This window comes from Neoarius graeffei, chromosome 26, assembly GCF_027579695.1.
Source record: "Neoarius graeffei isolate fNeoGra1 chromosome 26, fNeoGra1.pri, whole genome shotgun sequence".
Classification (NCBI taxonomy): domain Eukaryota; kingdom Metazoa; phylum Chordata; class Actinopteri; order Siluriformes; family Ariidae; genus Neoarius; species Neoarius graeffei.
This window is the reverse complement of record NC_083594.1, coordinates 8,526,031-8,543,272: the sequence shown is the minus strand read 5'-3', so window position 1 is coordinate 8,543,272 and position 17,242 is coordinate 8,526,031. Positions and strand designations below refer to the sequence as shown.

General features: G+C 39.3%; 1 protein-coding gene across 3 annotated transcripts in view; it reads right to left on the bottom strand.

Moving 5' to 3' along the window:
- Positions 1-17,242, bottom strand: part of chd5 (chromodomain helicase DNA binding protein 5) — a 135,624-nt gene that overhangs the window by 38,969 nt on the left and 79,413 nt on the right. For all 3 annotated transcript variants that reach the window (XM_060910648.1, XM_060910649.1, XM_060910650.1), the window contains 5 exons: positions 13,240-13,440; positions 10,280-10,417; positions 5,474-5,595; positions 2,597-2,770; positions 48-189 (listed from right to left, as the gene is read on the bottom strand). In XM_060910648.1, the coding sequence (XP_060766631.1) occupies positions 48-189; positions 2,597-2,770; positions 5,474-5,595; positions 10,280-10,417; positions 13,240-13,440 (777 nt within the window). The remainder of the gene's footprint in view (positions 1-47; positions 190-2,596; positions 2,771-5,473; positions 5,596-10,279; positions 10,418-13,239; positions 13,441-17,242) is intronic.

The following is a 17,242-nucleotide window of genomic DNA, read 5'->3' as shown; positions in this document are numbered from 1 at the left end:
ACTTTTCCTGCAACGCTTTTCCCTTACACACACACACACATGCTCACCACGGCCGCCACTGGGAACAGGTACGGGTGGTTGCAGCATTTCTTCAGGTCCATCATGATGTTGAGAAGAGAAACCTGGTTTCCGCCTCCTTTAGAGTTCAGAGCCTCAAAGTTTCGCGTCAGGATGAACTTGTAGTATTTTCTGCATGGGGTGAAAAAAAATTAAAAATCAAGTCAAACTCAAGCTCAGCTCCTGAGATCGCACTTTACAACAACGTAAAGTTCCCGACAAATAGGTCAGAAATACAAGCACACAACAGCGTTTAATGTAGTTCAGCTCCAGAGGAACCAGGAAGTGGTTTAAAATGAAGTTGAAACTCTTTGTTACATTAAATTAATATTGTTACATATAAAAGTATATTGTTTTATGCTATTTTTAAATTACATTTTTCATTTTATATGTTTGTTATTATTTATTCATATTTTATATTATGTTAATTAATATGCAATAATATGTAGTAGAAATACTAATCAAAATAGTAGTAGGAGGAGGAGGAGGAGCAGTATTAACAGTAGTATTGCGAGTAAAAGTAATATTATTCTATCCACATTCACTGGATATGGGCAATCATGCGCTCTGATTGGCTACTCTACTCCTAGGATATCAGCTCATATACTGTGAGAAGAGAAAAACAAACTGGTGGAGCGTGTTACTGAACCAACCGAGGACGAAATAAAAATTCTACTCAAAAACAAAACTCCAAACATACAAAAAAAAAAGCAACAAAATATGGAATAAAAGTATTTGATGATAAGAACGTATCTTTTTTATTTTTCAAGAATTATTATTTTTGCATTTTTCACAAATTGCCCCGTCATTTCGCTGGTTTGTTTACATTCTAAGCGGAAATTACTTTGTCGGAAGTTTTGTATAAAGTTTTTATTTCTCGAATTTGCAAAAAATAAAAATACTCTGTTTCGCAAAATCCAGTGAATGTGGATAGAATAAAACATTCCACTCAATCTCGTCGTACATGACTTGATTTTGTGGAATAACTGTTAAATATCCGTATTTAATATTATTAATAATAGTCGTACTAGTTGTAGTCATATTACTAGTAGACATAGCAGTAGTAGTAGTAGTATTAAAAGTAATAGTAGTAGGATTTGTACTTATTATTATTAGTAGTAGTAGTAGTCATGGTAGTTAATAGTAGTATTAAGAGCAATAGAAGTAGTATTCTGATTTATCATTATTATTCATAGTAGTATTGGGTGCTGTTCTAGTAGAGCGAAGCTCCATACTTAAGCTATCATCAAGGCAACATCTCTTCCCAGGAAGTCCATGCTTATTTGAGCAGGACAATGCCAGGCCTCATTCTGCACAGGCTACAACAGTGTAGCTTCATAGACATAGAGTGCATGTGCTTGACTGACCTGCTGCCAGTCCAGATCTGTCTCCTATTGAGAATGTATGGCGCATCATAAAGAGGAGAATCAGACAAAGGCATTGACCACGGACTGTTGAGCAGCTGAAGTCTTGTATCAAGCAAGAATGGACACGAATTCCAATTGCAAAACTGCAACAATTCGTATCTTCAAATCCCATACCTCTGTCCCAACTTTTTTGTGTGTTGCAGGCATCAAATTCTAAATTCGTTTATGTTTACAAAATACAATTAAGTTGGTCAGTAAAACTTAAAATCTTTTCTTTGTACTTTTGCCAGTTAAATAAAGGTTCATGTGAATTAATAAATCATAGATTTTTGTTGCATTTTGGAAAATGTTCCAACTTTTCTGGAAATGAGGTTTGTCGTAGTAATAGTAGTGTTAAGAATATTATTATTATTATTATTATTATTATTATTATTGGTTGTACTAGTAGTAGTAGCATTAACTGGTAGTAATATTAATAATTATATTAAGAGTAATAGAAGTAGTATTCTTGTTTATCTTTATTTGTAGTAGTACTGGGTACTGTAGTAGTATTACTAGTAGTGATAGCAATAGTGATAGAAGTAGTAATAGTAGTATTAAGAGTAATGGTAGTGGTATTCATATTTATTAGTTGTAGTGGGTGTGCTATTAGTAGTAGAATTAAGAGTATTAGTAGTCATATTCAAATCTAGTAGTAGTAGTAATATTTTTTTAAACTTACTTATCTTATTATTTTATTATTTTTATTTAAATGCCTTCACCTGAGAGGAAGCCAACCAAAGTTTCATTGTACTATATATAACGACCATAAAAGTTTGTTCATTCATTCATTCATAATCGTATTTATTAGTCGTAGGAGTACTGGCAATAGTACTAATAGTAGTAGAATTAGTAGTACTAGTAGTAATCATAAGAGGAATGGTAATTGTCATAGTAACAGCAGCAGTGCTAATAGTAATAGTAGTAAAAGGGATATTAATAAGAGTACTAGTAGTTTTACGAGTAATATTAGTAGTAACATCATGATGCATTCATATTTATGATTGGTAGTAGTGCTACTGCTGTGGTACGAGGTTAATTAATGCAGTAATTAATGCTAAACCGGAGAACCTTCATGTAAAGTGCTACTGATTCGTTCATTAATCAGACTGAGACAGGAGACGTGTTCTCACTTCTGCATAGGGCTGAGCTCCACGCGCACAATTAGCTCCGTTTTAGCTGGCATGTTCTTGAACACGTCAGCCTTCAGCCTCCGCAGCATGTGCGGTCCCAGCAGGTCATGCAGTTTCTTAATCTGATCTTCTTTAGAAATATCTGCAAACTCCTCGAGAAATCCGTCCAGATTACTGCACACACCAAACACACACTCCGTTAGCTTCTCAGAGGGAAAGTAGATCACAAATCACATATAAACAAACGCACACACACACAGTATGCTGTATAATACACTGGTGTTTCGAGTTGCAAAATTCCAGAATTATTGGCACCCTTCATGATACTGTACAACAAAAATAACAGATGTAATATTTTATGGTTAAAGCAACAGGGTTTTGAGGTTTATCCTATCACAATATTATTTTCAAGCCTAAAATGTGTAACTGCATAAGCACATTTTGTGAATTATTTATACACACACGCACACACGCGCACACAGCGCCCTCCACAATTATTGGCACCCCTGGTTAAGATGTGTTAAAAGCCTTAAAATAAATTCAATTTTTATTGCAGAAGCATAATCTCACACTGAAAATTGTAGAAAAATGTAACCCTTAACTCAAGTGAATTAAAAAAAAATCCCTGACTAAGAAATAATTATTTTTCATAAAATCACCTGTTCCACAATTACTGGCACCCATAACAATTCCTGGAAAATAAATGTAATTGAAGCATTTCTGTCATTTCTACTGTAGTTTATAAAGTTGACCAGAGTATCTAGGAACATTTAATTAGTAATTCATCACATCCTGTTTCCCTGGGGTATAAATATGATGTGACACGGAGGCCTATTTCTCTTATCCACTCTTCAACATGGGAAAGGCAAGAGAACACACCATTCAGGTAAGGCAGATGTGTGTCGACCTTCATAAGTCAGGCAATGGCTACAAGAAAACGGCCGCTCGCCTACACCGGCCCGTATCTACAGTCAGAGGAATCATCAAGAAGTTTAAAACAACTGGGACAGTGGCAAACAAGCCTGGATGAGGATGCAAGTTTATCTTGCCACCATGCACAGTGAGGAGGATGGGAAGAGAAGTAAAAAGTTCTCCAAAGCTCACTGTTAGAGAATTGCATCAAAGAGAAGCATCTTGGGGTCACAAAGTCTCCATAACAACCATCAGGCGCTATCTACATGCCAACAAGCTGTTTGGGAGGCATGCACGGAAAAAGCCTTTTCTCACTTACATACAAGCATAAACGTAAACGTCTGGAGTTCGCTAAGCGGTACTGGGACAGTGTGCTTTAGTCAGATGAGACCAAGACAGAGCTTTTTAGCAACAAACACTCTAATACATCACAAAAGATGAGTATGCGGAAAAGCACCTCATGCGCACTGTGAAGTATGGAGGAGAATCGGTGATGCTGTGGGCCTGTTTCTCTTCCAAAGGTCCCAGGAACCTTGTTAGGGTGCATGGCATCATGAACTCTTTGAAATACCAGGACATTTTAAATCAAAATCTGGTGGCCTCTGCCCGAAAGCTGAAGATGGGTCGTCACTGGGTCTTTCAGCAAGATAATGACCCTAAACATGTGGCCAAATCTACACAAAAATGGTTCACCAGACACAAAATCCAGCTCCTCCCATGGCCATCTCAGTCCCCAGACCTCAACCCAATTGAAAACCTGTGGGGTGAGCTGAAGAGGAGAGTGCATAGGAGAGGGCCCAGGACTCTGGGCGATTTAGAGAGATTGTGCAAAGAGGAATGGTTGAAGACCCCTCTCTCTGTATTCTCCCATCTTGTGAAATGTTATAGGAGAAGATTAAGTGCTGTCTTGTTGGCAAAAGGGAGTTGTACAAAGTATTAACATCAGGGGTGCCAATAATTGTGGCACACATGAGTTCATGTAAAATAATTATTTCTTAATGTGGGATTTTTTTTCCCACTGAATAAATGCACTTGAATTAAAGGTTGGATTTTTCTCTTTTTTGCATTGTTGTCCTATATTATTTTTTTTTTAATGAATTTATTAGAAGCCTAAGAACACATCTTAACGAGGGGTGCCAATAATTGTAGAGGGTGCTGTACACATCTCATCTCATTATCTGTAGCCGCTTTATCCTGTTCTACAGGGTCGCGGGCAAGCTGGAGCCTATCCCAGCTGACTACGGGCGAAAGGCGGGGTACACCCTGGACAAGTCGCCAGGTCATCACAGGGCTGACACATAGACACAGACAACCATTCACACTCACATTCACACCTACGCTCAATTTAGAGTCACCAGTTAACCTAACCTGCATGTCTTTGGACTGTGGGGGAAACCGGAGCACCCGGAGGAAACCCACGCGGACACGGGGAGAACATGCAAACTCCGCACAGAAAGGCCCTCGCCGGCCACGGGGCTCGAACCCGGACCTTCTTGCTGTGAGGTGACAGTGCTAACCACTACACCACTGTGCATCTTACAGAACCAGCCACAGTTCTTCTAGACACTTTGACTGTCACACTCACGTCTTCATTTTGACACAAAACCCAGTAGGCTTCATTATGTTTTCTTTTCTTATCTGAAAAGTTTAGTTTTGTGCTGGAAAACAAATGTTTGAGATGAACTCTAAAACTCGATAATGTAGAAGTCATAAAACAGAAATCTCTAGCAAAGTTTGTATGAAAAAAATGTAATAGGGTGCCTAAGACTTTTGCACAGTACTGTTTAATTTGAGGATGAATATCACCATTCTGGAGTTGACACTAAATGATCAGATCGTGACCAAATCGCTGTCACTGCATTGTGTGATGTATTCCTTTAAAAAAATAACTAAAGACTGGGTTTCCAAGGCGATGAATTCGAGTGTGATGATTCGATGATGTGAACGTTCATCACGTGCTCTTACTTGAAGCGCTCTGGAGTGAGGAAGTTCAGCAGGTGGAATAACTCTTCCAGATTGTTCTGCAGAGGCGTACCGGTCAGGAGCAACTTGTAGTAAATCTTGTAGCCATTCAGGATTCTGAAAAACTGAAAAAAAGGGTGCGTTATGAATATTAATGCTTATAAAGCTATCCAACAGTGTTGCTGAATTTTTCATTTTGATTGTTCAGCATTTTGTATTACTGCAGCAAGGTCAGTCGTGCTGGCTGTAATTCAAATCACACGTTGATATTAAGACTTACGGAAGCCGAGAGAGGCCCTTCATATAATCCTTTTTTTTTATTCACCTTGTTATCCCGAGATAACGACATAATTAATTCAGGATCTCGAGAAAACAACACAACTAATTCGAGATCTCGAGAAAACAAAACCATTATTCCGAGATCTCAAGAAAACAAAACCGTTATTCCGAGATAACAACATAATTAATTCAGGATCTCGAGAAAACAACACAACTAATTCGAGATCTCGAGAAAACAAAACCATTATTTCGAGATAACGACATAATTAATTCAGGATCTTGAGAAAACAACACAACTAATTCGAGATCTCGAGAAAACAAAACCGTTATTCTGAGATAACGACATAATTAATTCAGGATCTCGAGAAAACAACACAACTAATTCGAGATCTTGAGAAAACAAAACCATTATTTCGAGATCTCGAGAAAACAAAACCATTATTTCGAGATAACGACATAATTAATTCAGGATCTTGAGAAAACAACACAACTAATTCGAGATCTCGAGAAAACAAAACCATTATTTCGAGATAACGACATAATTAATTCAGGATCTCGAGAAAACAACACAACTAATTCGAGATCTCGAGAAAACAAAACCGTTATTCTGAGATAACGACATAATTAATTCAGGATCTCGAGAAAACAACACAACTAATTCGAGATCTTGAGAAAACAAAACCATTATTTCGAGATCTCGAGAAAACAAAACCATTATTTCGAGATAACGACATAATTAATTCAGGATCTTGAGAAAACAACACAACTAATTCGAGATCTCGAGAAAACAAAACCATTATTCCGAGATCTCAAGAAAACAAAACCGTTATTCCGAGATAACGACATAATTAATTCAGGATCTCGAGAAAACAACACAACTAATTCGAGATCTTGAGAAAACAAAACCATTATTTCGAGATCTCGAGAAAACAAAACCATTATTTCGAGATAACGACATAATTAATTCAGGATCTTGAGAAAACAACACAACTAATTCGAGATCTCGAGAAAACAAAACCATTATTTCGAGATAACGACATAATTAATTCAGGATCTCGAGAAAACAACACAACTAATTCGAGATCTCGAGAAAACAAAACCGTTATCCTGAGATAACGACATAATTAATTCAGGATCTTGAGAAAACAACACAACTAATTCGAGATCTTGAGAAAACAATACAATTATTTCATGATCTCGAGTAAACAGCTGAGAAATGGTTCATTCAGGTGCGCCAAGAGACTTGTGATATGCTGACTTTGGGGCTATTTCTCATTCTGTATAGCCATTTCTGCTCTGTTACATGTCCGCCAATTTCTAAGTCTTCGTTGTCTGACCCACAGGGGGGCGCAGCTCTGCTAGAAATCTCAGCTGTTTTCTCGAGATCATGAAATAATTGTTTTGTTTTTTCGAGATCACAGAATAATTGTCTTGTTTTCTCGAGATCTCGAATTAGTTGTGTTGTTTTCTCGAGATCCTGAATTAATTATGTCGTTATCTCGGGATAACAAGGTGAATAAAAAAAGATGATATGAAGGGCCTCTCGCGGCTTCCGTAAAGACTGATTTATATATTTTCATATATTTTCACCTCCTTTTCTTTGTTTGTTTGTCTGTTCCCAACGTAACTCAAAAAGTAGTGAATGTATTTTGATGAAATTTGGAGGAAAGGTGAACCATGAGCCAAGGAACAGTTGATGAGATTTTGATGCAAATCCAGATATGTACCGGTATGCGGATCCTGGATTTTTTTTGTCTGTTCTCAACGTAACTCAAGAAGTAGTGAACGGATTTGGATGAAATTTGGTGGACAGCTTTAGTATTATCCGAGGTTCAAGCCATTTGATTTTGACGTTGATAATATGTGGCTTGGTAACAATAACAACAACAATCTTTATTACCTGCTATTAGCGCTATTTAAATTTTTTTTGGAATAGATATTTTTCATAAGTTTTAATAAAATAGACTGAGGGCCCTGGCAAACTGAAATGGCTAAAAATGCCAGGTTGTCAGTTTTAAGGAAAGTGTTTGCGATTTGAGGTCAGACCATTTACACACTTTCCACATAAAAACGACAAGTAATATACCAGGAAAAAACAACAAAACAATCAAATAAGCCTTGCAAAACAGTGGAATTATCTAAATGTGCATTCATATACCGGTAAAGAATTAACGACAGTAGTAGCTGTTAAGAAAGTTTTGTTTTAGTTTTCGTTTAAACAGAGAAAATGACAAGCAGCGGCGCCGCTAGAAATTTTCGGTGCTATGAAAGAATATAATATTGCCCCCCACACCCCACCCCACCCCTCCCCTTTACGTTTTCGGTAACCTGACTTCTTCATGATGGTGTCAATCTACTGATGGTTCGCCATCGATTCTGCTTCTACCGTACGCAGCTCACGTTAGTGCTGGATTGGAAAGCAACGACCCTAATGCGGTATCGCACTCTGGCTCCGCCTACGCAAGACTGTACCGTGTAATGAATAGGGAGAGGGGTGAAATATAAAGACTATCGATTCTAATAATTTTGCAGAAAATGGAAAACCAAACCAGAAGGTTGTTGCATATGCTCATTTTAAGGGGAAAAAAATTTTTTTTTTTAATTAATTTAACTTATACACAGTAATAATGTTAATATTGTCCTCTAAGGGCCCTCGGTCAATGCTAGGGCCCTTAGAATTGTCCTAACTTCCCCCCCAATGGTACCCCTGATGCAGGGCTGGATTAACATGGCCAGGGGCCCCTAGGCTACAAGTTGCTGTAGGCCCCCCCCCCCCCCGGCCACTACCATCTTATCCCATCTACCTGTAAAGAACTGTCTATTTTCTACATTTTAAAGTTTTTTTTTTCATTATTAAACTTTGTACAGCTGGGCCAGCAAAAACAGAACACCAAAAACTATAAGGTTTAGATTGACAACAACTTATCATAACTTATGCAACTGTCAACTGAATGTGCCTGTAGGCCTTTTAGGCAACTGAACCTCTCAAGTACACGATGAAGAGGCTATAATGAAAGGCAATAAAGACAAAGTAAACAAACTAATGATCAACAACCAGTATCATTCTTAAGTTTGTCCTCCTAGCTTTTCTTGTAGAAAAGTCATCAATTAGACTTGAAAAATTCAGACGGGGTCTGAAAGGGATGGTCCTTCACCCTTACCAGAGCTAGTAGTACTACTGGCTGCAGCTGCAGCTAACATAACGTTTGCTACGCTAGTGCCATGATGACTTGCACTTGCCAGTTGGGTTTCATTAGGTTTAAAAAACCCTGTTAGTTTTGGTATATTGCTCAATAGAGCTTTGTCACGTTGGGCTTTTTGCCGTTACGCCTTGCGCTTTTGAGCACCGCTCTCGTATTTTCTGTCACACATGTTTACTGTTCGACTGTGGAGTGACATCGTGCGTGACGTCTAACGTTTATATATGGAAGGCGGATTTGCCTCACCCAATCAGCGTCCGTTTATTTAAATATTCATTTTGAGCCAATGAATATGAAGGGTTTTTTTTTTCTTTTGACCAATTGGGGGCCCCCCTGCGAGGCGGGGGGCCCCTAGGCTGAAGCCATATGAAGCCTGTGCGGTGATCCGGGCGTGCCCTGATGACAGGCACTTGATATCAACATCGATACCATTCCAAACTATGGGGCCTTGGAAACAGATATTAACTTTTCCGTAACTTGTTTTTGCTTTCGGAAAATAGTACGACTGTTTTGCAGCATGCCTTGTGTTATGGGTGTGAATCTTATCTAGCCTGGGAAATCCCATGCTGCTTTGCACAATCGTTCCGATCAGAAAAGACAGCATGGAAACTATGGTCTAAAGGCTCGCCTGAGTTAGGGAGCCAATCAGAGAGTGGGGAGGGGTGGAAAGATGGTGATGCGTACTACTCGACAAACGGAAGCTTGTAGTTTATTTGGGACTGTTTACGGATCACATTTAACATGGCGGCGAGCGATACGAACCAAACTTTCGATCAAGCTTTAGACACTGTTCTGAATAGTTTAGAGCGAAAGTTTGCTTAAAAAAAAGAACAGCGTTTGGCGTTACAGTCTTTCTTCGTCTTCTTCGTCGCTCTAACTACGTCACCGGGTACAACTGCCATGATTGGCCATGGGCTACGTATACGCCAAATGATAGACATTCGCAACGTCCAATAAACGGCCGTTGACAATCGTAAACCACACCTCCCCTACGAGAAATTCAATAGGTGGATTCCAGACCATATTTCACTTGTGATATGGTCTGGTGTTAACCAGACTAAATCTTATCCACTTTAGTGAACAAAGTTTGGAATACAGAAGGAACCAATTGATTGTGAAATTTATACATAAAAATGGCAGAGACATGCACTCGAATCTACCAAGTGCCCTTCCAGTTCTAATATGCTACTGTTGATCATTTTTCTATAACAGCATGACACAGCAGTTAATTCCTTACTTACCGTACCACATGTATGTTTACATTACTACACTAATTATATTGTATTTGCACAGATTAATAAGGAGGAAATTAATGTAAAAAAACATGTACCTTAGACTGGTTATTCTTCAGTCTGTGGGCTTCATCCACGACCAAACATGCCCAAGTGATGGAGCCCAGAATCGCCTGATCAATGGTGATCAACTCATACGATGTCAACAGCACGTGGAATTTCACAGGTATGTCTTTCTGCGTTGATAAACAAAAGCACAAAATCCACATGACAAGATGAAAATATTAATCTATCCACATTCACTGGATATGAGCAATCGCACGCTCTGATTGGCTACTCTACTACTAGGCTATCAGCTCATATACCATGAGGAGAGGAAAAACAAAATGGCGGCGTGCATCAAGTCAGATACATCACTTTGTTATCGAGTATTTAAAAGAAACAGAAATAGCTAAAGAAGAAGAAGAAAATGGTGGAGCGTGTTGCTGAAACAACCGAGGACGAAATAACAACTCTTCTCGAAAACAACCCCCCCCCCCGAAAAAAAAGCAACAAAATATGGAATAAAAGCATTTGATAGTAGAACGTTTCTTTTTTATTTTTCAAGAATTATTATTATAGCATTTTTCACAAATTGCTCCTGTCATTTCGCGGTTTGTTTACATTCAAAGCAAAAACGATTTTGTTGGACGTTTTGAATCAAGCTTTTATTTATCGAATTTGCAAAGAATAAAAATGCTCTGTTTCTCAAAATCCAGTGAATGTGGATAGAATAAAACAGTTATTCCACTCAATCTCATCGTACATGGCTTATAGCCGACTCTATTTCATGGAATAACTGTTAATTATTTTTTTCGCGGTCCGGTTTCCATCAAATCCTGCGCTTTGATTGGCTGGCGAGCGGGTCCGTATCCTACGATATGGACGCCAGTTACAGACCTCTGGCGACTCGCTCGTTCACAACAACAACAAACATGGTAGCAATTTTTGTCAACATTTATTTTCGCATTTCTCAGGAGAATAGCATTAATTTTACATCATGGATAGCGATAACGACAGTGTTCACAGCGAAAGCGAGTTTTACTACCCTGAGGAAGAAGAAATAAAAGAAAACATTTCAGGAGAAAGCTAAAAACCTCTAACTGTTGCTAACGCCGAGCAAAAACATGGCTGAATCCTGAATGACTCAATTTTGTATAAATAGGGGACTACATAGGCGGCAAAATGTAGGTTTTTTTCCTGCTATGGAAGTGCACTTGTATACCGAGGAGGAAGCCATTTGCATTACAGCCGTGAATGAGGATTCAAAATGGCGGCTCGGCTCGGTTTTCCCTTTCAGGCGCTCTCGTTTTCTGTTAGAATTTGGTAAAGAAAAAAATATATATATTATTTACCAGCTTAAGAACGGTCCGTATGGTGAAATACCGTGACCTCGGCCTTGAATACTGACCTCGGCCCAGAGGGCCTCGCTCAGTACTTTCAAGACCTCGGTTACGGTATTTCACGATACGGACCAACCAGCTGGTAAATAACATATATATATATATATATATATATATATATATATACACACACACTACTGTTCAAAAGTTTGAGGTCACCCAGACAATTTTGTGTTTTCCATGAAAATTCACACTTTTATTTACCACCATAAGTTGTAAAATCTCATCTCATTATCTGTAGCCGCTTTATCCTTCTACAGGGTCGCAGGCAAGCTGGAGCCTATCCCAGCTGACTACGGGTGAAAGGCGGGGTACACCCTGGACAAGTCGCCAGGTCATCACAGGGCTGACACATAGACACAGACAACCATTCACACTCACATTCACACCTACGGTCAATTTAGAGTCACCAGTTAACCTAACCTGCATGTCTTTGGACTGTGGGGGAAACCGGAGCACCCGGAGGAAACCCACGCGGACACGGGGAGAACATGCAAACTCCGCACAGAAAGGCCCTCGCCGGCCACGGGGCTCGAACCCGGACCTTCTTGCTGTGAGGCGACAGCGCTAACCACTACACCACCGTGCCGCCCTAAGTTGTAAAATGAATAGAAAATATAGTCAAGACATTTTTCTGGCCATTTTGAGCATTTAATCGACCCCACAAATGTGATGCTCCAGAAACTCAATCTGCTCAAAGGAAGGTCAGTTTTATAGCTTCTCTAAAGAGCTCAACTGTTTTCAGCTGTGCTAACATGATTGTACAAGGGTTTTCTAATCATCCATTAGCCTTCTGAGGCAATGAGCAAACACATTGTACCATTAGAACACTGGAGTGAGAGTTGCTGGAAATGGGCCTCTATACACCTATGGAGATATTGCACCAAAAACCAGACATTTGCAGCTAGAATAGTCATTTACCACATTAGCAATGTATAGAGTGGATTTCTGATTAGTTTAAAGTGATCTTCATTGAAAAGAACAGTGCTTTTCTTTCAAAAATAAGGACATTTCAAAGTGACCCCAAACTTTTGAACGGTAGTGTGTGTATATATATATATATATATATATATATATATATATATATATATATATTCATTTGAATGACAGTTTGCACCCCTTAGGAATCTGACTGGGGAAAAAAAACTGCACCTCTAGTTTACAGTTATTTTTATGAACAAGCTGCTAACATGACTGCTAATACGCTCTGGTTAATTTACTAGACTGTGTCTCATTCAGGTATTTACGAATATCTTAAATCATCCAAGACATTCAATTTAAGGCTCATTTAAGGAATAAAAAGCTCAGACTGCTTCAACGATTCCTGCAATACTGTGTTTATCAGTTGAGTCAAGAGGAAAATCAGGAACATCTTGAAACAGAAGAGACACAAAGACCAAAGTGTAGAAGAAAAAAAACAGCCAGGAAGATTCACAAAAACCCCACAGGGCAGCATAACACATTCAGAGGAAAGTGCTATCTGCCCTCTTCCGCATACATGACATCGCAGACGTCCACAACTGGCCAGTGTCCCTGTGATTGACTGAAGGAACATCATGATTGTCATATCAAGGGTGTGCAAATGTTTGCACTCAACTCTGTCTCGTATTTTCTACCTTCATGCGGAAAACTTTGCGTCCTGATTTGACAGCGCTGTCCTCGAACGTGAACTCGTTCTCCCGTATCACCGCCCGGCTGTCTTTATCACCCGTGTACGTCACCACGTAAAAATCCGGAGCCCACATCTCAAATTCTCGCTCCCAGTTAATGATGGTGGACAATGGAGCGCTGACCAGGAAGGGGCCTTTAGAGTGACCCTGAAGAAAGAGAGAGAGAGAGAGAGAGAGAGAGAGAGAGAGAGAGAGAGAGAGAGAAAGAAAAGCAAGAGAGAGAAAGAGCGAGAGTAAGAGAGAGAGAAAGAGTGAGAGCGAGAGAAAGAGCGAGAGAGATAAAGAGCGAGAAAGAGTGAGAGCAAGAGAGTGAGAAAGAGCAAGAGCAAGAGAGAGAAAGAACGAGAGAGAAAGAGCAAGAAAGAGAGAGAGAGACAAAGAACGAGAGAGAGAAAGAGCAAGAATGAGCGAGACAGAGCATGAGAAAGCGAGAGAGAGAGAAAGAGCAAGAAAGAGCGAGAGAGAGCGAAAGAGAGAAAGAGCAAGAATGAGCGAGAGAGAGAGAGAAAGAGCAAGAATGAGTGAGAGAGAGAGAGAAAGAGCAAGAATGAGCGAGAGAGAGAGAGAGAGAAAGAGCAAGAATGAGATAGAGAGAAAGAGCAAGAATGAGCAAGACAGAGCATGAGAAAGAGCGAGAGAGAGAGAAAGAGCAAGAAAGAGCGAGAGAGAGAAAGAGCAAGAATGAGCGAGACAGAGCATGAGAAAGAGAGAGAAAGAACGAGAGAGAGCAAGAAAGAGCGAGAAAGAGTGAGCAAGACAGAAAGAGTGAGAGAGAGAGCAAGAGTGAGAGAGAGAAAGAACGAGAGAGAGAGAAAGAGCAAGAAAGAGAGAGACAAAGACAGAGAAAGAGCAAGAATGAGCGAGACAGAGTATGAGAAAGAGCGAGAGAGAGAGAAAGAGCAAGAAAGAGTGAGAGAGAGAGGGAGAAAGAGCAAGAATGAGCAAGACAGAGCATGAGAAAGAGTGAGAGAGAGAGAAAGAGCAAGAAAGAGCGAGAGAGAGCATGAGAGAGAGAAAGAGCAAGAATGAGCGAGAGAGAGCATGAGAGAGAGAAAGAGCAAGAATGAGTGAGACAGACCATGAGAAAGAGCGAGAGAGAGAGAGAAAGAACAAGAGAGAGCAAGAAAGAGCGAGAAAGAGTGAGCAAGAGAGAAAGCGTGAGAGAGAGAGAGAGAGAGAGAGAGAGAGAGAGAGAGAAGACATCATCATGGAATCCAATCATTAGTCCAATTTCAGTTTTTCTAGAATACAATTTTTAACATCAAAATAAAACTGAACCTGTTAAAAATATACATCAGTATTTATATATGCATGTATAACTAAAATATGCAAATGAAGCAACACATAATGAATTATGTATTCATTTGCATGCATAAATTATGCAGAATGTGCATTAATTTCAATCGTCAACAAATGAATCAGTTATTGTTAAGCTGATTATTTTCCTCCAACAGCAAATTTCCTTTTTTTATTCATAAATAATGACACATCATACTTTTTTATCCATTTATAGTTATATTAATATTATAGAATGCCGATTAAAATAATACCAGTTCCTGTTTTCACAAGGGATAAAAAGTATGAGGTGTTGATATTTTTTTTTTACATAATTGCAAGAAAAAAAAATACAGCTTGTCATGTTACGAAGAAACCATGAAGCGTAAAGTTGTCCGTGCTAACGCAAAACTTCCTTCAAAGTTCCCTCTGATTGTTACAAAGTGCAAACACTGGAGACTCCTTTCAAAAATACTTAAAAAAAAAAACTTTGGAACTCTTCTCTTCTAGCATACAAGCTCCCATGTATCAGTGTTGCTCTAGAAACGATAACATACAGTATTACAATGAAGGCGTTAATACACTCGCCGGCCACTTTAATAGGAACTTGTTCTTGATTCTAAGGTTCCTGTTCTTGGCTGCAGGAGTGCAACCCAAATGTAGTGCTCTTTCTGCTGTTACGTTTCTCCTGAGGTGCTTTTCTGCTCACCACGGTTGTAAAGAGTGATTATTAGGGTGCATCAGTTGCCCTCACTTTCATAAAATCTGATGCATTTTTGTTTGGGTGTTCCTTTTCACCAATAAAGACATCCTGTAGAATTTTTTGACCATATTCAAAAGTCTAATGGTGGCACCATGAGGTTCATTTTTTGCCAAAAAACGCTTATTTTATGTTTTCGCATAAGGTTTGAATCACAATGTTGGACTCCGTTTATTGATTTCTTGTGACCCAGAGATCATGTTAAGAACCTTTGCAAGGGATTGAGAAGCATTAATGTGATTCATAATACATTTGTATTGTTTAAAAGTAGTTGAACAACGATTCAATGAACAGCTAAAACTCAAACTGTGCTTGATAATATTTAGAATATGTACTAAAAATGTGTATCTAAGATATTTGGTATACTCTATAAGGTGCCATAATGTTTCACGAAAAGTGATCGAAATTTTGTCATAAAAGTCATAAAATAGCAGCTTTTTCCATAACTTTGAGCTCCTGGTGCCACCATTAAACTTTTGAATTTTGTCAAAATATTTCACCCAGTGTGTTTTTTTACCAAAAGGAACATAAAAACAAAAATGCATCATGATCGGAGGAACTTTTCATTTTTAGGGGGCAACTGATGCACCCTAGTGATTATACGAGTTACGATATCCTTCCTGGCAAAAAAGCTCGAACCAATCTGGCCATTTATCTCTGGCCTCTCTTATCAACAAGGCGTTTGTTTCCACCCACAGAACTGTCACTCACTCACTCAGTCGATGTTTTTTGTTTTTCGCACCACTCTGTATAAACTCTAGAGACTGTTGTGTGTGAAAACCCCAGGAGATCAGCAGTTTCTGAAATACTCAAACCAACACCCATGCCACAGTGAAAGAAAGTCACACAAAAATTGAGATCACAGTTTTTCCCGTTCTGATGTTTGAACGTTGTGAACATTAACTGAAGCTCTTGATTTGTATCTGCGTGATTTGATGCATCGTGCTGCTGTCAAGGGATCGGCTGATTAGAGAACTGCATCAAACCGCAGGCGGGTGGATGGATGGATGGATGGATGGATGGATGGGTGTTCCTAATCAAGTGGTCAGTGAGCATATACACACAGTAGCGATAACTACTCTCTGTTATGCTGTTATAGAAAATGAATCAACACCTTCGGACCAATCAGAACTGAGAATTTAACAACTGTGTGGTGTACATTTAAAACTTCAGACAGCTAGTTAAAGAATAGTTGTTCTTTGTCGATCAATTTTGGACCTTTTGACATTTTTAATGTCTAAAGTAGAAGCCTGCGCGGGTCGGATTTTTCAGTCCCGCTCCCCCCCGCGCCCGCATTGTGCAGTCCCACTCCCGCCCACGCCTGCCAAGAATTATGATTTTTCAGTCCCGCTCCCGCCCGCGCCCACAAAGAATTATGATTTTCAATCCCGCTCCCGCCCGCGCCTGCCATATTTTGTCCCGCTCCCGCCCGCAAATCCCGCATGATGCAGACATTCGCGTTATTTCTCAGGAAAGTTCTTGTCTTGACACAGCGTGATGGTGCCCCACCCCCTACTTTGAGTGGATTTGAGCATAAATATCTACAGCTCACGTTCACATTTGTTATTATTTACCTTGTTTCTGAATTCAGCATGTAGTGTCTCTAATAATAATAATTAGTGCTGTCAAGCGATTAAAATATTTAATTGCGAATCGCACATTTTTGTCACATGAGAAACCATTGTAATTCTCTGATCAGCATAAAAAAGTGAATGGGCTTGCTTTGTACCATGAGTGAAGTGATTTACTGCTTGAGTTAGTCTACAACTTTAATCAGAGAGACAGGTTACACAGTGACGGTAGGCTTGACTCAATGCTATCCCAGAAATCCTTCCTGTAATATGCAAATTTGGCCGCCTCTGATTGGACAGCCAAATTTGCATATTACAGGAAGGATTTCTGGGATAGCATTGA